The 22,925-nt window shown below is 39.0% G+C and overlaps 1 protein-coding gene across 4 annotated transcripts in view; it reads left to right on the top strand.

Annotated features, from left to right (window-relative positions):
- The window catches only part of tbc1d32 (TBC1 domain family, member 32), a 194,471-nt gene that overhangs the window by 130,492 nt on the left and 41,054 nt on the right, over nt 1–22,925 (top strand). For all 4 annotated transcript variants that reach the window (XM_060916426.1, XM_060916427.1, XM_060916430.1 and 1 more), the window contains 3 exons: nt 1,412–1,495; nt 10,542–10,611; nt 13,625–13,740. In XM_060916426.1, the coding sequence (XP_060772409.1) occupies nt 1,412–1,495; nt 10,542–10,611; nt 13,625–13,740 (270 nt within the window). The remainder of the gene's footprint in view (nt 1–1,411; nt 1,496–10,541; nt 10,612–13,624; nt 13,741–22,925) is intronic.

The raw sequence follows: 22,925 nt of genomic DNA, 5'->3' as shown, positions 1-22,925 counted from the left end.
TTGATTTCATCAGTCCACAGGACTTGTTTCCAAAATGCATCAGGCTTATTTAGATGTTCATTTGCAAACTTCAGACACTGAATTTTGTGGCGAGAATGCAGGAAAGGTTTTCTTCTGATGATTCTCCCATGAAGGTCATATTTGTTCAGGTGTCGCTGCATAGTAGAACAGTGCACCACCACTCCAGGGTCTGCTAAATCTTTCTGAAGGTCTTTTGCAGTCAAACAGGGTTTTTTATTTGCCTTTCTAGCAATCCAACGAGCAGTTCTTTCAGAAAGTTTTCTTCATCTTCCAGACCTCATCTTGATCTCCACTGTTTCTGTTAACTGCCATTTCTTAATAACATTACAATCTGAGGAAACAGCTACCTGAAAACACTTTGCTACGTTCTTGTAACCTTCTCCTGCTTTGTGAGTATAAATTATTTTATTATTCAGAATGCGAGGAGTTGCTTAGAGGAGCCCATGGCTGTTGATTTTAGGGGCAAGTTTGAGGAGTCAGAGAATATATACAGCTTTGAAATCTGCATCATCTGACCTTTCCTAATGAACAATTTGAACAAGCCACAGCTCAATAAGCTAATTAAGGTCTGGAACCTTGGTAAAAGTTACCTGAGAACTCAAATGTATTGGGGTGCCCAAACTTTCGCATGGTGTTCCTTTTCTTTTTTCACTCTCCAATTGTACAAAACAAAAATAATACACAAATCTTGCAGAAAACGCTGAAAATAAATGTGTCGTCTTTACCTTTATGCCTTTTGGTGATCAGTTCATCTTCTGCTCACTTAACTATTCACAGTAACAGACATTTTCAGTAAGGGTGCCCAAACTTTTGCATGCCACTGTAACTGTGCTTAGATTTTTTTTTTTTTAAATGTCAGTGATGATTCTTTGGGGCGGCATGGTAGTGTAATGGTTAGCATTGTCACCTCACAGCAAGAAGGTTCCAGGTTTGAACCTCATGGCCGATGAGGGGCCTTTCTGTATGGAGTTTGCATGTTCTCCCGATGTCTGTTTGGGTTTCTTCCGGGTGCTCTGGTTTCCCCCACAGTCCAAAGACATGCAGTTAGGCTAACTTACGACTCTAAATTGTCCATTGATCAAGCTTGGAGAGGGATGAGCTCCGCCAAGTTTAAATGCCCGAGACAGACCAATGATGGACTGTTAAAAATGTCATTAGTGGTGCCCTTATGGCCCTTGTGGCTTATAGGGAAAAAAGATGATGATTATTTGTATAATGAATTCTGTGTATTAATGAATACAGACACTTGCATTACAACACACGAGCACATTATAACAGCTTTATGAGGCATTATTAGAGTTTATATAAAATACTTACCAGGAATTTGAACCAAATGAGAAAGAATTATAAGTGTAGCTATAATGACTTTTGAATACGGCTGTTTCCTCAGTGCTAGCCGATCTTCTGGAGAGGGCAGTGCTGCACCTCTCTTCCTCCCCACCTCACTGCTTCTTCCCACCTGCAGAATACAAAGGTCAGTATTAAAATGTAATCACCAGCTCCTTTTTATGTAGTGCTTTGCCATAAATTTTTTACAAGTATATAAATACACCAGAGTTCTTTTCATAAGTATGTCCTTTGAGCTTTTTTTTCTTTTTTATAGAGCTGAATGAAAGGTATAAAAAACAGACCTATATTTTATATAATAATTTTAACAATCCCTATTTTTCCTTCTGGGGAAGAAAAAAAAAAAACTTTCTGTGCTGACATGAATAAAGTGGCTCATGTGATTTACCCACTGTAACAAGTATCAGTTAAATAACCAGCCTGGCTTGCTACCTGTATTGGATTTATCTTTTTTAAAAAGATTAAATAATGATGAGAAAGTTGTTTTGGAGGCAGAAAAGTAAGAGAAATTGAACTGCATGTATAACTTGGCTGTATGTAGCCACCATTACATGATAATGATCATCATAACTGTCTTCCATGGTTATTTATTTATTTATTTAGTGTGTGTGTGTGTCATACCATGGGGTTTTTGTACCAGATGCTGTGTTTACAGAATGCGTAGAAACGGCATTGAAAAGTGTGCGATATTTTGCACCATTTTCACTGACCGATCTGCCAACTGTCAATGAATAATCACCTCAATAGCGTCCCTACAGGATACATTTACCACTTTTAACATCATCCACGACTGTGTGAATTGAGGCTGGTTCTAGAGGACTTGAGACAGGGACTCATTTGAAATGACTACCGTGTAGTTACTGTCCAGAACCGGAAATGAGTCAACACTCGATAGTGTCCATTCACTGTACCGTACATGTACTGACTGATTCGGAGTCCTGGTCTCCATGTTTTCAGCACTGCATGTTCAGAGGTTAGAAAGAATAAACACACATTTTATGACTGACTGTCTTGTATCAACAACAGTTCTAGCTTTGTTGGTAACATTTTGTACAGGTTAAAGTTGGTCCCATGTTAGAAACAGAGTATCAGCAACTAATATTCTGACATAATTGGCACGGTGCCAGCCAATCAGTGAGGCATCAAATTAAATTAACTATAGCTGTTTTGCAAAGCCATAGTAAAAGTAGTGTCATTCTGATCCAAAAATACACTTTAGACGTAACTGAAATATCATGTACATCATGGACATTTTGAAGGCTTTCTGCCTGGAAAATGGACCATTTTGGGTTTCATGTCAGATTTACAGTAACTTCCCTTGGTCCAATTTCACTTTGGTTTGTACAGGGTGTTTCAAAAACTTTTGATATCATTTGAGAGGTAAATATCCCAGAAACTACATAGTCTAGGCCAGTGTTTCCCAACCTTTCTTGAGCCACGGCACATATTTTACATTTGAAAAATCTCACGGCACACCACCAAACAAAAATATCACAAAAATGTGTGTGTGTGTATATATATATATATATATATATATATATATATATATATATATATATACACACCCCAGGAAACTTCTGAAAAATAAGGCCTTACAAACCACTTTTCCTGCAATCTGAGCTGTAGTAGATAAAAAAAAATCTGTTGTATTTTTTTATATATTTACATGAAAATGTTTCAAATCAATAGGAGTATTGTTTGAATTCAAAATAAAATCATATTCTACATTCAAGGGTATGGTTATAATTCATGATCAACAAAAATGACAAACTAAATTCACATTAAACTTAAGTTCTATTAATTATCAAAATGTTCATATATTAAATAAAATTTCTTAGGGTGACTGACCTTTTCTCCCTATGTCCTCATTAGTTGCATATGATTTCTTCAAAAAGTCTTTTGAAATATTTAAGTTTTCAAAACTGTCAGCATTAATTCAGATTTACTGACTATCATATACATGTTCAATGTATTAAATCAAACGAATGCTAAGTTTATGGGATAATGTCTATGTACACGTTATACAATTATTTATAGTTCACAGTCACTTCTCATTTTCATTTGATCATTTTGACTTCTTCAGCTTTTTGGCCAAAGACAAAAGCTTGTCAGTCCTCTCTTTTGTAAGAACTGTTATGATTGGCTATCATGCTCTTGCCATCGATGTTTTGGCCAATTACATTGTAGATAACACATATTCTACCACGAGACTTAGCGAGACTAAAGATGGTGAAAATGTAAACATGTAACATCGTCGTAGGAATGAATTATGCTTGAGTATCACGAAGAAACATACCCCAACCCCCCCTCAATAAATGAAAAAAAAAATCTCAATGGATTTGGCATAATATAAAAAGGTCGATTTTTTACTCAGAAAAAGTGGAAATCCGCCGAAAAGCGGAAAACTCTCATCCCTGCTATTGCTATCACCGCTGTCACACCCGAAGCATTACTAATTCTATTGTTTGAATGGCAACAGGTAGATACACAGGTTAATTAGCTACCTGCTGCCATCTATTGGAAGAGTATTTAATTGTTCTGCCGGTCACTATACGTCGCTGGCATAGACGAACGAAGACAAATTATTTGCAGTAAATAAATAATTTTTGGAACAATTAAGTGAAATTGGATAATGTCCCATGGTACACCTGATGATCTCTCACGGCACACTAATGTGCCGTGGCACAGTGGTTGGGAATCACTGGTCTAGGCAAATGAAACTGAACAGGCTTAATGTTGAGCAACATAAGATTTATTCCTCAAAATTTGAATGAGAAATTCAAAGGCATGTGGATTCCATGAACAATTTCACAAATTTTCAATATGCACACTGCCAGAGACACGGCACACGTCAAGTCAGTAGTCCAGCTCCCTGTATTTCCTGCATACGGTGGCTTGGTAGTGTGATGCAGCAGGTGTAACTCAAAATCCATAATCTGAGCATCTGGTATGAAAATCTGGTGAATTGACATAGATCAGGCTTGTAGTGCTCGAGTCCGACTCGTGTCCTAATGTTAAGGTCTCGTGACTCAACTCAGACTTGAGCACTGATGACTCGGACTTGGACTCGGTCTTGTGCATTAACTGCATTCAGACTCGTAAATTGGAGACGAGAACTTGGATTTTTTCTTTATTTTTTGTAACATGCCATAAGAATTTGGCAAAAGATATTTATATCTACATGAATTTTGTACTCATTTCGTGTAGAGTGTCACACTTGCATGTCTTGGCACGTGCATCAGATAGACTCTCGGGTGTGCTCCGGACAGCGCACGCTCCAAATGGACTCTCGCGCGTACCATAAACGACTCTCACCTGCACAGGATTAAGGCATAATCATCGCGCCTATATAAAAACTGTGAAAACACACTTTGCGAAGTATTGAGTTACATTGCTGACATGTTACCAAGCCTTATTTCCTTGTTTGGTTTCCTGATCCCTGATTTCCTGTTTCTTGTCTTTGATTCTGCCGAGTCTACGATAGCCTGTTTGTGCCTTACTCAACCTATTGCCTGTTTCACTGTTTTACGATTTTGCCTGCCATTCTGGATTGTTTACCTGTCTTCACTTGTATTAATAAACACACCTTCTGCACTTACAGCCGTCTTCCAAACATCTCTGACAGAATACTTCGCACTCCCTGACAAAGAGAATGCACATTCACCTGTTCATATGTTATGTTCAGGAACAAACTAATGTTAACAGTGCTAAAACAGCCACTGTAAAATGTTGCGGTTGGAGTGTTGGACTCAACCCGGACTCGAAGTTTAGTGACCTGATTACAACACTGAAATATATGTGCACAGTGGTGCTTGAAAGTTTGTGAACCCTTTACAATTTTCTATATTTCTGCATATATATGACCTAAAACATCATCAGATTTTCACACAAGTCCTAAAAGTACAACCCCGATTCCAAAAAAGTTGGGACAAAGTACAAATTGTAAATAAAAATGGAATGCAATAGTTTACAAATCTCAAAAACTGATATTGTATTCACAGTAGAACATAGACATCATATCAAATGTCGAAAGTGAGACATTTTGAAATTTCATGCCAAATATTGGCTCATTTGAAATTTCATGACAGCAACACATCTCAAAAAAGTTGGGACAGGGGCAATAAGAGGCTGGAAAAGTTAAAGGTACAAAAAAGGAACAGCTGGAGGACCAAATTGCAACTCATTAGGTCAACTGGCAATAGGTCATTAACATGACTGGGTATAAAAAGAGCATCTTGGAGTGGCAGCGGCTCTCAGAAGTAAAGATGGGAAGAGGATCACCAATCCCCCTAATTCTGCGCCGACAAATAGTGGAGCAATATCAGAAAGGAGTTCGACAGTGTAAAATTGCAAAGAGTTTGAACATATCATCATCATCTACAGTGCATAATATCATCAAAAGATTCAGAGAATCTGGAAGAACCTCTGTGCGTAAGGGTCAAGGCCAGAAAACCATACTGGGTGCCCGTGATCTTCGGGCCCTTAGACGGCACTGCATCACATACAGGCATGCTTCTGTATTGGAAATCACAAAATGGGCTCAGGAATATTTCCAGAGAACATTATCTGTGAACACAATTCACCATGCCATCCGCCGTTGCCAGCTAAAACTCTATAGTTCAAAGAAGAAGCTGTATCTAAACATGATCCAGAAGCGCAGACGTCTTCTCTGGGCCAAGGCTCATTTAAAATGGACTGTGGCAAAGTGGAAAACTGTTCTGTGGTCAGATGAATCAAAATTTGAAGTTCTTTATGGAAATCAGGGACGCCATGTCATTCGGACTAAAGAGGAGAAGGACGACCCAAGTTGTTATCAGTGCTCAGTTCAGAAGCCTGCATCTCTGATGGTATGGAGCTGCATTAGTGCGTGTGGCATGGGCAGCTTACACATCTGGAAAGACACCATCAATGCTGAAAGGTATATCCAGGTTCTAGAGCAACATATGCTCCCATCCAGACGACGTCTCTTTCAGGGAAAACCTTGCATTTTCCAACATGACAATGCCAAACCACATACTGCATCAATTACAGCATCATGGCTGCATAGAAGAAGGGTCCGGGTACTGAACTGACCAGCCTGCAGTCCAGATCTTTCACCCATAGAAAACATTTGGCGCATCATAAAATGAAAGATACGACAAAAAAGACCTAAGACAGTTGAGCAACTAGAATCCTACATTAGACAAGAATGGGTTAACATTCCTATCCCTAAACTTGAGCAACTTGTCTCCTCAGTCCCCAGACGTTTACAGACTGCTGTAAAGAGAAAAGGGGATGTCTCACAGTGGTAAACATGGCCTTGTCCCAACTTTTTTGAGATGTGGTGTTGTCATGAAATTTAAAATCACCTAATTTTTCTCTTTAAATGATACATTTTCTCAGTTTAAACATTTGATATGTCATCTATGTTCTATTCTGAATAAAGTATGGAATTTTGAAACTTCCACATCATTGCATTCCGTTTTTATTCACAATTTGTACTTTGTCCCAACTTTTTTGGAATCGGGGTTGTAGATAAAGAGAACCCAGTTAAACAACTGCGACAAAAATATTATACTTGGTCATTTATTTATTAAAGAAAATGATCCCATATTACATATCTGTGAGTGGCAAAAGTATGTGAACCTCTAGGATTAGCAGTTAATTTGAAAGTGAAATTAGAGTCAGGTGTTTTCAATCAGTGGGATGACAATCAGGTGTGAGTGGGCACCTCTGTTTTATTTAAAGAACAGGGATCTATCAAAGTCTGATCTTCACAACACATGTTTGTGGAAGTGTATCATGGCACAAACAAAGGAGATTTCTGAGGACCTCAGAAAAAGCATTGTTGATGCTCATCAGGCTGGAAAAGGTTACAAAACCATCTCTAAAGAGTTTGGACTCCAACAATCCACAGTCAGACAGATTGTGTACAAATGGAGGAAATTCAAGACCATTGTTACCCTTCCTAGAAGTGGTTGCCCAACAAAGATCACTCCAAGAGCAAGGCGTGTAATAGTCGGTACAGTCACAAAGGACCCCAGGGTAACTTCTAAGCAACTGAAGGCCTCTCTCACATTGGCTAATGTTCATGAGTCCACCATCAAGAGAACACTGATCAACAAGGGTGTGCATGGCAGGGTTGCAAGGAGAAAGCCACTGCTCTCCAAAAAGAACATTTCTGCTCGTCTGCACTTTGCTAAAGATCACGTGGACAAGCCAGAAGGCTATTGGAAAAATATTTTGTGGACAGATGAGACAAAAATAGAACTTTTTGGTTTAAATGAGAAGTGTTATGTTTGGAGAAAGGAAAACACTGCATTCCAGCATAAGAACCTTATCCCATCTGTGAAGCATGGTGGTGGTAGTATCATAGTTTGGGCCTGTTTTGCTGCATCTGTGCCAGGACGGCTTGCCATCATTGATGGGACAATGAATTCTGAATTATACCAGCGAATTCTAAAGGAAAATGTCAAGACATCTGTCCATGAACTGACTCTCAAGAGAAGGTGGGTCATGCAGCGAGACAATGACCCTAAGCACACAAGTTGTTCTACCAAAGAATGGTTAAAGAAGAATAAAGCTAATGTTTTGGGATGGCCAAGTCCAAGTCCTGACCTTAATCCAATCGAAATGTTGTGGAAGGACCTGACGCGAGCAGTTCATGTGAGGAAACCCACCAACATCCCAGAGTTGAAGCTGTTCTGTATGGAGGAATGGGCTAAAATTCCTCCAAGCCAGTGTGCAAGACTGATCAACAGTTACCGGAAACGTTTAGTTGCAGTTGTTGCTACACAAGGGGGTCACACCAGATACTGAAAGCAAAGGTTCACGTACTTTTGCCACTCATAGATATGTAATATTGGGTAATTTTCCTCAATAAATTAATGACCAAGTATAATATTTTTGTCTCATTTGTTTAACTGGGTTCTCTTTATCTACTTTTAGGACTTGTGTGAAAATCTGATGATGTTTTAGGTCATATTTACGCATATATTTTCCCCCTCTTGAACCCGAAATCCCCATATAACTACCTGATTGGTTGGGAGGTAAAAACAAAAATTTAACAAAAAAATGCAAGTGTACAAGCACAATCAATTTAAAAAGTATGAAAGGCTGGACATTTTTATAAACTTCTGATTCAATAATCATCTGACCAGAGCAAAGGACAATTAAATGACTACTTTATCGGAAAATGTTAGAAACACTTCCTTTTTCCATGAAGCAGCTATTGAGTAACACTTTCCACTTTTGACAGGTCATATTTACATTAAACTATGAACACGTTCATATGATGCCATGATACATTCATAATACAAAGTACTTCGCAACTGGGGCTCAGTCTGAAAGTGTTATAATCACAGCTTATTCTGTTAAGATTTCACAGAAGGCATTATAAATATTGCTATAAACTGCCTTTTCATACATAATTATACCAGTGTGTGTTGTGCCTCCAAACGTCATGAGTGTCTTCATAGGATATTATGTAGAGAATTACACTTATTATTATACTTAAGTCTGAGTGAAAAATACTGTGGCGAGCATGCATGGAAGAAGAGTCTAGAGACAGAAATCTTAGTTTCTCGGTTGTTAGCCTGTGCTATTTGCTCTCGATAGCACTGGCTTGATTGCTTTATTAGCATTCGCTAACACTGCTGATGAACGCTACACCGTCTGGAAGGTGACTTCACTGCTGCACTAAAAGCGCCGACTCGCAGTTAAGCTAGCGTTGGCCTTTGAGAAGTCCCAGGGCGATAAATTTTTGGTCCCTCCCACTATAAATCAATATCTGATTGGTTAATTCATCTGTCACTTCCTACATAAGCATACACTGCCATGGCCTTTTGTCCCGGCAATGAAGTCCTAACCAATGAGTGAGCAGCTCTAAACTCTTCTCAGCCTAGAGACAACAAACAAAAAAAATTTTATTGGATAACTCGATTTTAATGTTTTCAGGACAATAATCCTTTCATTTCTGAAGCGAATTTGATAGAAAATGAGGCCAAATTAGAATAAGAAGAGAATAATTATAATTAAATTATGAAAGCAATTAAATATAACATTTGAAATGCTGATATGTTTGAGCCTTCTCTGAAGGCCCAGAAGGCCCTGATGGTTCCCCTCTATTTACAAGAGAAAAACATAACAACGGACATCAAAAAACTGGAAAAGAGAGTGTGTGTATGTGTAATTATAATAATATTGGCTGGCTTTTTTTTCGTGGTATATCAGATATATTCTATTCAGCTACTCGTCTTCGACTCATTCAGTATCATGCTAGCTGAATGGAATATATCTGATATACCACGAAAAAAAAGCCAGCCAATATTATTTAAATATGTCACTCAGATCCACGATGTATTTCAGATGAAAAATGTGAGTTTTTCAACACGAGAAGGTAAACTTTATATCTTCAACATGTTATTTTCTTTTTATTATGTAGACACATTCTCAAACAAAAAGTACTCAAATTTATCAAAACAATTAATCAATTTCCTCATGAGTGATGTATAGAGAAATATGTCACGGTTTTGGTTCTCCATGTCCCGGATGGAGCTCGTATGAAAAATACGAGTGGTGTATTTCCCAGTAAAACACTCGTGTCCATATATGTTATATATACACCATCTTTATAGAATGTGTTACCAGTGTTGACATGGATAAATAAAGATGATTTACTGTTTAATTTTGATGAACATTGACGACAGACCATCTGTAATACATTCCTTTTGTCTTTCTTTCACACACACCTTTTATCCCAACTCTGCTGGGAATTTGTATTTGCTTCATGTCTTATCAGTGAAACACATTAACCAGCCGTAACTGAAAATTCACTTCGTGGCGCTTTAAGTTCTGCTCTCCTGGCTGTTTAAGACTGACTGCACTGAGACAGACACATTCATCTGCATTATGTCATCATTACTCTTCTGTCATTGTTCTCATATTAATGAGGACAGCAGAGTGGCGTCATAATCACATCAGAGAGCTCATTTCTCTCTCACCAAGGGCATTTAACCAATTAAGCGCACGCTTAGCCGTGATGAATGGATGTCGCTGAACTGACTGTACAATACAATTCTCTGTTGCACAACGCATTGAGGATTATCCTGTCAGCTGAGCATTGTTACGGTCTCTGCTGTTGTGAGCGGCATGCACAGCTGTGCAGTAATATGTCTTTACTTTGTCTTTTACAGTTGTGGATCACGATATAAAGGCTCACAGTCTGACACCCGTGGAACAGCTGGGCATTGGATTGGCTCTCAGGTTGGTGTTTCAGTCCCAGGAGGAAAATCTGCTGTTTCTCCCTGAGAGTTTCCACAATGAGCATGGGGATAATCACAGATTCATTACAGCAGGCTTCTGCTGTAATCTGCTGTCATTCTGTGCAGATCCGGCAGCATAATTAAACTGACAGTGGACATGCAGTATTTAGTAATTTCCTTTTTTTTTTTTTTTTATTAAATTTTTTTTTAAACATGACTGGACCCCAATCTGCAGAGTGAACAGTTGAGAAAACATGACCCTCTATTTATACCACAGTGCTGTTGAATTCTCAATTCTGATTGGTCAGAAGGTGTTGATTAATTTTCTATAACAGCAGACAGGAAATACAGACTGTAGTTTTATCTCCAAGACAAAACACTCACGTTTATATTCATGCACTCAGTTTAAAACGATATGATTTCTATGTAACGACTTTTGTGGAAGAAAAAAAAAACATGCCTCTGCCACGTGGCTTTCCTGAACTCCTTTGGAAAATGAAAATGTTATGTTTTTATCTCCGTTTTTATGGATGGATTTGCATTTTCCAGTTTCTCAGTATACACTCACCAGCCACTTTATTAGGAACACTCAAACATCCACCTGCTGTATTATGCCGTTATCTAATCAGCCAGTCCCTTGACAGCAGCACAATGCATAAAATCATGCAGATACAAATCAAGCACTTCAGTTAATGTTCACTTCAAACATCCGAATGGGAAAAATTGTGATCTCAAAGTGTGACTTTCTTTCACTGTGGCATGGGTGTTGGTTTGAGCCAGATGGACTGGTTTGACTATTTCAGAAACTGCTGATCTCCTGGGGTTTTCACACACAACAGTCCCTAGAGTTTACACAGAATGGTGCAGAAAACAAAAAACATTGAGTTGAGTGAGGGACAGTTCTGTGGGTGGAAGCAAGTGCCTTGTTGATAAGAGAAATCAGAGGAAAATGGCCAGATTGGTTTGAACTGCCAGGAAGGATATAGTAACTCTTTACGACTCTGGTGAGCAGAAAAGCATCTCAGCATGCAACAGCAGACAGAAAACCACATTGGGTTCCACTCCTGCAGCCAAGAACAGAAATCTTAGAATCAAGAACAAGTTCCTATTAAAGTGTCTGGTGAGTGTATAGCTGCTATAAAGAACAACATGATCACACATTGTACAACATTAATGGATATGTACTTCTGTGCTCGCTTTGTGGATCCATGGCGTGGTGTTCAAGCGATGTTGCTGGCGGCGTCACAGCAGCTGTGCTGGAGATGTGGGACTTGTTTTTGTGCGCCTTTTGGTGGGACTGTGGCTGCTACACCACTTGAATGATATCCTGACCTCTATTTGGTGGACTTTTTTCTTTTTTCTGCCTATTACTGTAAAGCGACCTTGGGTTTTGAGAAAGGCGCGATATAAATTGAACTTATTATTATTTATTATTATTATATGCAACTATAAATGGATAAAAATTACATTGTTATTCTGAATAAAAAAATGTCATGGCTTGCAAATTGCTGGGGAATAAAAGGAATAAAACATCAACATCAGGGCTGGAACAGTAACTCTGTTTCACCCTTTCGTTGATTATTTTCTATAACAGCATTCACGACAGTGATTAAAGGTGCTGACTGCAAAGTCATCTATCCATCCATTATCTGTAGCCGCTTATCCTGTCCTACAGCGTCGCAGGCAAGCTGGAGCCTATCCCAGCTGACTATGGGCGAGAGGCGAGGTACACCTTGGACAAGTCGCCAGGTCATCGCAGGGCTGACACATAGACACAGACAACCATTCACACTCACACCTACGGTCAGTTTAGAGTCACCAGTTAACCTAACCTGCATGCCTTTGGACTGTGGGGGAAAACGGAGCACCCGGAGGAAACCCACACGGACACGGGGAGAACATGCAAACTCCACACAGAAAGGCCCTCGCTGGCCACTGGGCTCGAACCCAGGACCTTCTTGCTGTGAAGCGACAGTACTAGCCACTACACCACCGTGCCGCCGCAAAGTCATCTAAAAAATTTTTTTTTTTAATTGTGCATGGCATTTTCCTATGTCTTGCAAGAATAGTAGCATGCAGACGAGATGTGATCATTTTGATGTCCTGAGGGTCGCTTTTCTCCATTTTGGGACCAAATATCAAACCTCATGATGTAAACAGTATGACTCTAAGGAAACAGCTGAACATGAGGAGCTTTAACTAAATAGCATAATTGTGGAGCTGTGCCACATCAAGATGGCAACATGCAGAAAACATCGTGGATCTGCATCGACCTCGGACAGTTTTGAGTCGCAGGGATGTAATTTGTGGTTGACATTCACAAATAAATCCGTGAAACAAAAGACGAATATATCTTTCCTCTGTTAATGCTTTTGTGTTCTTGTCTTTTCCTGTATAAAATCAAAACATTTGGTGTATAACTCCATACTCGCTACCATGGAACCAAGCCCATGCATTCTAAGACTAAGATAGTTAAGCGCTAGCTAGAACGATTTAGTTATCTCTCCATAAAAACGATGTCATCTAACCTTGCTCTATATTGCAATTACACTCACTAGGCAGGCTTTCCTTTTCTTTTCTGCTGGCTTTTAGCTGGAGGGAGAGCCGAGTCTGCCATATTTGCCCATGCCGACTTGTTTTGGTTAAAAGTAGGTTAAACACGCCCCATGGTGGTCATGTGATATTGTTGCTCACTTGCTTCGGTAATCTCCGGAATCGTAAAATGCGGGACACTTTTTATCTCGGCAAAACATTTACACATAGGATACACGGTGTGTGTGCAGCAGCGAAATATCTCAAAACTCCAACAGCAATACAAATAGAATATTTTGCCCAGAATTCAACTTTGCAGTCAGAACCTTTTAACATTTCCTCTGAATTGTGTGTTATTTCAGAAACATGACCTTACCCGACGACACCTTTGTGCTCTGAGTGCAATGAGAAGTCTTTTATAGTCTAGCCATATTTTCTTGTTATTGCATAGCTCGCTAACCTTTATGTGTGTGTCTCTGTAGGTATGGTGTACTGCTGAAGTTAGTGAGAGAGAATTCAGAGCAGGATTTCTGTCTTCTCATCAAACACTGTCAGGAGTTCCTGTCTCAGCAGCGCATCACAATCCAGTCTGATCTCTGTATCCTTTCTGCTCAGGCTTTAGTGTGGGTTTCTCTTATATTTGTTATATGATATGACCTTCTCAAGTGACAGTGTCTCCAGAATGTTATTTAAAAACAGAAAAAAAAATCCCAGACTATGCGACTGTAAAATGTTCAAGAGTGGTTGCTTGAAATCATTGCTCACTGATGATGCTCTGAAGAGTTTCCGTTTAATGTTTCTTCATGTTATGATTATATTTTCCTGGAAGCGTTACAGTGCCTTGCAAAAGTATTCATCCCCCTTGGTGTTTGTCCTATTTTGTCACATGACAAGCTGGAATTAAAATTGATTTTTTGGGAAGTTAGCACCATTTGATTTACACATCATGTCTACCACTTAAAGGTGAAAATTGTTGTTTAATTGTGACAAAAACAATAATTAAGATGAAAAAAGAGAAATCTGGGGTGTGCATAGGTAACCCCCCCAAAAAAGTCAATACTTTGTAGAGCCACCTTTTGCTGCAGTTACAGCTGCAAGTCTCTTGGGGTATGTCTGTATTAGCTTAGCACATCTAGTCACTGGATATGTAATATTGGATCATTTTCCTCAATAAATAAATGACCAAGTATAATATTTTTGTCTCGTTTGTTTAACTGGGTTCTCTTTATCTACTTTTAGAACTTGTGTGAAAATCTGATTGTTTTAGGTCATATTTATGCAGAAATATAGAAAATTCTAAAGGGTTCACAAACTTTCAAGCACCATTGTATGTCTCTATGAGCTTAGCACTGAGATTTTTGTCCATTCCTCAAGGCAAAACTGTTCCAACGCCTGCAAGTAAGATGGGTTGCGTTGGTGTACAACAATCTTCAGGTTATGCCACAGATTCTCAATTGGATTGAGGTCTGGGCTTTGACTAGACCATTCCAAGACATTTAAATGTTTCCCTTTAAATCACCCCAGTGTAGCTTTAACAGTATGTTTGGGGCCATTGTCCTGCTGGAATGTGAACCTTCGTCCTAGTCTCAAACCTCTGGCTGACTCAAACAGCTTTTCCTCCAGAATTACCCTGTATTTACTGCCCATCCATCTTTCCTTCTGTCCTGACCAACTTTCTTGTCCCTGCAGATGAAAAACATCCCCACAGCATGATGCTGTCACCACCATGCTTCACTGTAGGGATGGTGTTCTCAGGGTGTTGTGTTTCATCATGGCGTTTCCCATGATGGCCAAAAAGATCAATTTTAGTCTCATCTGACCAGAGAATCTTCTTCCATGTGTTTGGGGAGTCTGCCACATGCTGTTGGGCAAACTCCAAATGTGTTTGCAAAAGCAATGACTTTTTTCTGGTCACTCTTCCATAAAGCCCCACTCTGTGGAGTGTACGGCTTAAAGTGGTCCTATGGACAGATACTGCCATCTCTGCTGTAGATCTTTGCAGCTTCTTCAGTGTTATCTTTGGTGTCTTTGTTGCATCTCTGATTCTTGCCCTCCTTGCCCGGTCTGTGAGTTTTGGTGGGCGGCCTTCTCTTGTCATGTTTATAGTGGTGCCATATTCTTTCCATTTTACTATAATAGATTTAACAGTGCTCTGTGGGATATTCAAAGTTTGGGATATTTTTTATAGCCCAACCCTGATCTATACTTCTCCACAACTTTGTCTCTGACCTGTTTGGTGTGCTCCTTGGTTTTCATGTTGCAGAGTCAGGGTCCTTCCAGAACAGGTTGATTTTATACAGACATCATGTGACAGATCATGTGACACTTTGATTGCACACAGGTGGATCTTAATCAACTAATTATGTGACTTATGAAGTGAATTGGTTGGACCAGCTCTTATTTAGGGGTTTCATACGAAAGGGGGTGAGTACCTATGCATACTCCAGATTTCTGTTTTTCAACTTAATTATTGTTTGTGTCACAATAAAAAAAAACAAATTGCCCCTTTAAAGTGGTGGGCATGTTGTGTTAATCAAATGGTGCTAACCCTGCAAAAATCCATTTTAATTCCAGCTTGTAATGCAACAAAACAGGACAAACACCAAGGGAGATGAATACTTTTGCAAGACACTGTACATGTGTTGTAACTGAACATTTGGTACATTGGAAGAACCCTTTCAGTTTGAATAATAAAATGGCAGGTTTGAGGAAAACTCAACAGAATCCTACCAGTAAGTGGAGTGCACCTGTTGGAGTTTAAGTGCACAGCTGAGTTCATATACTCAGCAGTTTGATACTGAAATACTGGATGGTATCATCTTGTTTGTGTGGGTGTTGCAGTGATTTTGGAGTTAGAGACTTCTTGTAGAAATACCACCACATATCAACTGTGAATGTCTTCTGTGAGCCGTGTTGGACATTCACATCAAACAGTAAATACTTTCTCTACTCTCTCCACATGTCTGGTTGCTTTTAGATATTCACTAACTACAAAGCCTCGCCTGCACATTCTAGGATTCAATCAGCTATGTGCGTAAGAGGGATACCTCAATGACCGTTAAATAGTATTATTCTATCCACATTCACTGGATAAGAATAATCACATGCTCTGATTAGCTACTCTACTACTAGGCTATCAGCTCATACTGTATACGGTGAGTAGAGAAAAACAAAATGGCAGAGCGTGTTGCTGAACCAACCGATGACAAAATAAAAACTCTACTCGAAAACAAAACCCGAAAAAATACAAAAAAGCAACAAAATAATGGAATGAAAGTATTTGATGGTAAGAACATAGCTTTTTTTCTTTTTCAAGAATTATTATTCTTGCATTTTTCACAAATTGCGACTGCGATTTTGTTGGTTTGTTTACATTCTAAGCAGAAATTATTTTGTCGGACGTTTTGTATAAAGTTTTTATTGATCGAATATGCAAAAAATAAAAATGCTCTGTTTCTCAAAATCCAATGAATGTGGATAGAATAAAACAGTTATTCCACTCAATCTCATCATACATGGCTTATTGCTGGGCTTCACGTGATGTCACATCCGCCTCATTAGTTATTCAAAACTTTAGCTGGTGGTCTACCAAAGCTCAATTGACAAAGCGTTTGTACAGAGAAGGTGCATTGCTCGCATGAAAAATGCTTTACGCTTGTGTTGTTTTAGGTTGTTCGAATTGATCAAACCGTGGAACTGATAAAAGTTTCTTCAGGGTTTCCTGTGAACTAATAAAAAAGGGTGAACAAACACAGGATTTCACAAAAAGATATCGAGAAAGGTGGCTTTTGAACCTCTCACTGAAATCGAAGGGAGCCGAATCGAAGCATGCTCAAGTTTGCAGTGATCACTTGGTGAAAGGTTTGTATAGCCATCTCAGCTATGTCCTTAGTCTTTTCCAAGTACTTTTCTTGCTCTATGTCGTTATTTTATGGTACTTTTTTTAGTCACGAAGCGCTAAAGTCCCCAGCTGTTTCTTTGTTTACTCCTCACAAAGTCCATATACCGGTACATGAAGGTCATGACAAAATTCTTACCCAGCCATACAGTGACAATGCGCTGTGATCACTTCATCTTGTTTAACAATGATCCAGCTCTTTAAAGGGGTTTCTGATGATCTTTGTGAATGATTTACCTGAGAGATAAGATCCATCACAAGTGAGAATTAAGCAAACTGTTTTTTGTTTACACTTCAACTTGCAGCACTTCGTTGTAAAGAAGCAAATGAAAAGCTTTAAAAAAATACTTACTTACACAGGCAAAAACAATACAGGATTCATTTGGCAGCGGCTTGATACCAAGGTCCTTTATCCAGCCACATACAAAAAAGTTGTAAGCCTCCATACTCTTCCACGCTTTCATCTGTTTTGCGGTGTAGAAGGATGTCTGCAACACCAGATAGTTTGAGATGTCGGGGAACTCGACTGAAGGGTAGTTTGAGATCGTATGACAAATCCTTCTTTCCCGGACTGTATGGGTCTATTCCATTGCACATAGCAATCTTCTGAATATATCTAAAGCAAGCAGTGGCTTCTAGATTACGAGCATACTCTGATAAGTTATCGCTAGTTGTTTGCACTATGGCAGCCGTTTAGACCACCAGCTATTTAACTTCCGGTAAAACCGCTAAGAAAAGTCACATGACTGAAACCCAGCAATAGCCAACTCGGTGCTGCATGCCTTGTTGGCTGTCAATTCATGTATGACTCGATTTCATGGAATAACTGTTAAATATCTTATAATACACTTTCTGATCTGGGCTCATACAGAAAAATGGGCTTGCTGAAACAAAAATTTTTCAGAGTGAGCTTGAGGTAATCAGGATATTTTTCTGTCCTTAACATGTTTTCTTTACAATTCATCATTGCTGCTTCTATATTTATAGCTGTCCTGTAAGATTTGTCTCAGCCTATTCCATCTTTTATTGGTAGCTTGGAGCCATATTCGTTCTAAGATGACCAATCTGAGCTCACAAGCAAAGAATTCTTACATTTACCCAGCGACAACATATTTATTCAGTTTATACAGCCAGTATTTTCTGTTATTAGCGTTTATTAGGGATATCTTCATTAACACTATGCAGATACAGCAGTACCAGTCCATTCTTAATTTTTTAAATGAATTTTCTTGACTTTTCTTGTCCATGTACACTTGGCAGACAAACCACTGCCCATGGCAAAATTTGTTTCTTCATCATTTCAAAAGTTTTAAAAGTTTAACAGTGTTGATAACTTGTCTTGATGTACCGAAGCCATATTTTGTTCTGTGGTCAACTTTCATTCTTCATTGGAAGGTTTTTCTTTTCAGTAAGTGGCTCATATTGATAATTTTAATCATTCTTACATTTCTTTATAATGAAGTATTTAGTATTTTCTGTAGGCTACAGTATGCAGCTTACAATAACAGTGTAGTTCACTTTGGATAGAAACTAGCTGTGCTGAGCTCAGCTGTCACTATGGTTACCAGATGAGAGATGTGGGGTGTTTTTGTTTTTTTTTCCTGCTGTATGAAATGCTTTGTGGGTGATTTCTGACCTTCCATATAGAAACTGAAGAGAAACCAACAGCGCTGAGAGTTTTGTTGCCTACACTGTGAAAATATGCAAGTGTAAGCAATATGACAACCTTTTGTTTACCCACCTTTTATCTTTGAAAAGGCACATCAGGAATCAAATGTGCCATGTTGTACATATTATATACAGTAAGGCTGTAGGACCTGAGTCTTGTGTTGATGTTTTTCAGTTTAGATGTTTTTGGGCATTGGCATCACTAGATATTGTCTTGATCTTGTCAGAGAGTTTGTAAAAATAACTAGAAAATAGCCTAATTGCTGATGGAATGAACAAATATAGCCAACTAGTTTAAGTAAAGGCTTAGCTTTGAAAAAGGATTTCATAGGTTTTGTTATTTATTTATTTATTTATTTATTTATTTATTTTCGAGCTTGAGGTCTTCCTCGATCTTGGTTAGTCCTGGTGTTTGACTTGGCAGTGGCAGGATTGAGAACAGCTTAAGCATACACATACCTTTTCCACCAAGGCATTTCGAGAACCAGTTCAGTGCCGGGGTCTCATCTCAAACCAGTTCTTCATGTTTCAACAGCCAAAGAACCGGCTCTTGGCCAGGAAAACTGGTTTGAGAGCGGCACTGATATTTTGCTGGTCTAGAACCAAGAATCTCTTGCCTCAGGAGCTGGGGGCAGGATCATCATGACTAACAAAAAAAGTAAATAAATAAAGCTAGTGTAGCATCTCATCTGTGTAATCCACAAGTCTGAATTAGATATAGAAATAACTAGAAGGGCACTCAGTAGAGTGCATACCTCCGCCAAGCTACATATTCGGATTTGTATCAAAATCTAATCAATTGTTCCTTGGCCCATGGCTCACCTTTCCTCCAAATTTCCTCCAAATCCATTCACTACTTTGAGTTACACTGGGAACAGACAAACAAACGGAGGCAAAAACATAACCTCCTCCAACAAAGTTGGTGGAGGTAAAAATAGATACTATGTGATTTTTGGATTGCATTGGAATCAGCTCCGCTCGCATGGATTGGAATGTGCTATGCCCACAATGCGTGTTCTCAGTGACAGCTACAGATTAAAAACAATTGATTTTTTTTAAAAACAATTGGTTTTTAAATTTTGTATCTGCGATTTCTGATAATAAAAACAAAATCACCTATTAATTTCTCTTACGGACACAAAAATACAATGACCAAATGTACACGGACCATTAATGTCCTTTTAATAATCAATTAACCATGCTAGAAAAAAGTGATATTACGAAGCTGAATGCGCTAACTGAACTCAAGCACTCAATGTTGTCATAGTAATGTTGATACTTTATTAGGAACACCCATCCACCTGCACCTGTTTTATGCAGTTCTCTAATCAGCCAATCCCTTGACAGCAGCACAATGCATCAAATCATGCAGATACAAATCAAGAGCTTCAGTTCATGTTCACTTCAAACATCGGAATGAGAAATTGTGATCTCAAAGTGTGACTTTCACTATGGCATGGGTGTTGGTTTGAGCCAGATGGACTGGTTTGACTATTTCAGAAACTGCTGATCTCCTGGGGTTTTCACACACACACACACACACACCAGTCTCTAGAGTTTACACAGTATGGTGCGGAAAACAAAAAACAATGAGTTGAGTGAGTGACAGTTCTGCAGGTGGAAATGAATGATAAGAAAGGTCAGAGGAAAATGGCCAGATTGGTTCGAGCTGCCAGGAAGGATATAGCAACTCATAGCAACTCTTTACAACCGTGGTGAGCAGAAAAGCATCTCAGCATGCAACAGCAGAAGTGTCAGGAGTGGCGAGCTGAAGTGAAGTAAGGACCCAAGAGCAGACTCAGAAAACAGGTAGTGTAAAGAGAAACTTCTTTAATGAAGTAGATGGTAGAAAGGCAAAAGTACAGTAGGGCTCAGGCAAAAAATCGGTAGTCAAAAAACAGGCCAGGAGGTCAAAAACACAGAGGAGCAGGTAGACACGATCAGGGACAAAAAACAGGACAGAAAAATCTTCACAAAAACTGATGAACACAGGGACAAGGGAAATCCAGGCAGAGGTAGCAAAAGACACAATTCAAAAGAACAGGCAGGCAAAAACAGGGACAAAAAAACTGGACAGAAAAACTTGACAAAAAACAAGGAGAAATTCAGGCAGGGGGAATTAAGAAGACACAATACCAGTGAGCTGTAGCGAGGTGAGGAAAGTCTACAAGAGACAGTCTGGCAAATGGAGTTCTTCTTCTTCTTTTAATTGGCGGTTGGCAAACAGGCAAATGGAGTAGCTCCAAACAGTTCTTAAAAAGCCCTGGCTGATGGGAGAGGAGTGGTAGCAGGTGTGGGAGTGCTGCTTCAGGAAATGGCCTTCAGCAAGGCAGGACTGAATTCCTGTCCTGGAGCCGGCATGGAAGTCCCACAATCTTAGGCATGGATGGGCTGGACCAGACTGTGACAAGAAGGCCACATTGGGTTCCACTCCTGCAGCCAAGAACAGGAATCTTAGAATCAAGAACAAGTTCCTATTAAAGTGGCCAGTGAGCATGTATATACAATATATTATGTTCATTATTATTAATCTATGTGTAGGAAAAACTTGTGCTTGGTGGTAGCATTGCTGAAGACGTATACAGATGTACACAATGATGTAATGACGTGGCTCTCTAGCCCGTGGAAAAGCAAACCAGGTTTTAGAAGGGATACGAGTTGAATAAACTCCGAACCAGCACTAGGACCAGCCCAGAGCTAGCACCTATTTCGCACTGGTGGAAAGATGTGTGACAGTGTACACCTGAAATTTGGACCAGCAATTTATCAAGTCAGAGAATAGTTTATAGTATTTGTTTGAAGTATAATAGTCTATAGTATTTGTCTGGATTCACCTTTTTTGAAGGTCCACCCTGTTGGAATGACCATCATATTGATTTGTAACAAGGTTTTTTGGGGTGGTTTTTTTTTTTTTTTTTGCTACTTTTCATGCACATTTGGTCCAATCATCAGCACCAAATGATCTTGAGACTGTTTTTTAAGAGAACTAAGTAAAAGGACATAACATTTGGACCTCTTGATACACCATCATGATTCATGATTCTTTGTTCTTTTGATTCACTTATGATGTTAAGTACAATGTACCATAATGAACGAACTTGAATTTGAATGAAAACTAATTTTATACTATTACTCCTACAAATCATTATCACACTTGAAGTTAAGTTTAGGATTTTTGGAGCTGATAGCAGATAAATCGCTGTATTTCCATAGTGCTTTGTCAGATTGAAACCAGCCATGGTCACGAATAATGCTGTATCATTTCACCACTAGTTTCATCATAGACCTAAAGACAGTTCAATTTCATTTGTATAACACGTTTATCAAGCAGCTTTACAGAAATGCAGATGTGGATTTGGATCCTGTTGAGCAAGCCACGGGTGACAGTGGTGAAGAAAAACTCCCTGAGATGACATGAGGAAGAACCTGACATGAGGAGAAAACCGAGGGAAGGAACACGTCATTTCTTGGGTGACACCAGATAGTGGGATTATGAATCACTACAGTATCCGGAGTAGAAGAGTAAAGACACAATACTGAGTGTGTTGACAGGGTATGAGCAGATTGTGAATACAACCCCAATTCCATAAAAGTTGGACACTGTAAAACATAAATAAAAACAGAATGTAAAGCTTTGCAAATCACAGAAACCTGATATTTCATTGAAAATAGTACAAAGACAACATATCAAATATTGAAACTGAGAAATTTTGTTTTTTGAAAAATATATGCTCCTTTTGAATTTGATGTCAGCAACATGTTTCAGAAATGTTGGGACAGGGGCAACAAAGGACTGAAAAAGTTGTGTAATGCAAAAAATAATTATTTGGTTAATTGGCAACAGGTCAATAACATGATTGTGTATAAAAAGAGCATCCCAGAGAGGCAGAATCTCTCAGAAGTAAAGATGGGGAGGGGTTCACCACTCTGTGAAAGACTACATGGGCAAACAGTGCAACAATTTAAGAATAACGTTCCTCAATGTAAAATTGCAAAGAGTTTGAGCATCACATCATCTACGGTACATAATATCATTAAAAGATTTGGAGAATCTGGAGAAATCTGTGTATGCAAGAGACGAGGCTAAAAACTGACATTGGATGCCTGTGATCTTCAGGCCCTCAGGCAACACTGCATTAAAAGCAGACATATGTCTGTAGTATGTATGTATGGTATGAGGGTTCATTAGTACACATGACATGGGTAGCTTGTACATC

This window comes from Neoarius graeffei, chromosome 3, assembly GCF_027579695.1.
Source record: "Neoarius graeffei isolate fNeoGra1 chromosome 3, fNeoGra1.pri, whole genome shotgun sequence".
NCBI lineage: Eukaryota > Metazoa > Chordata > Actinopteri > Siluriformes > Ariidae > Neoarius > Neoarius graeffei.
This window is presented reverse-complemented; position numbering and strand designations above follow the sequence as displayed.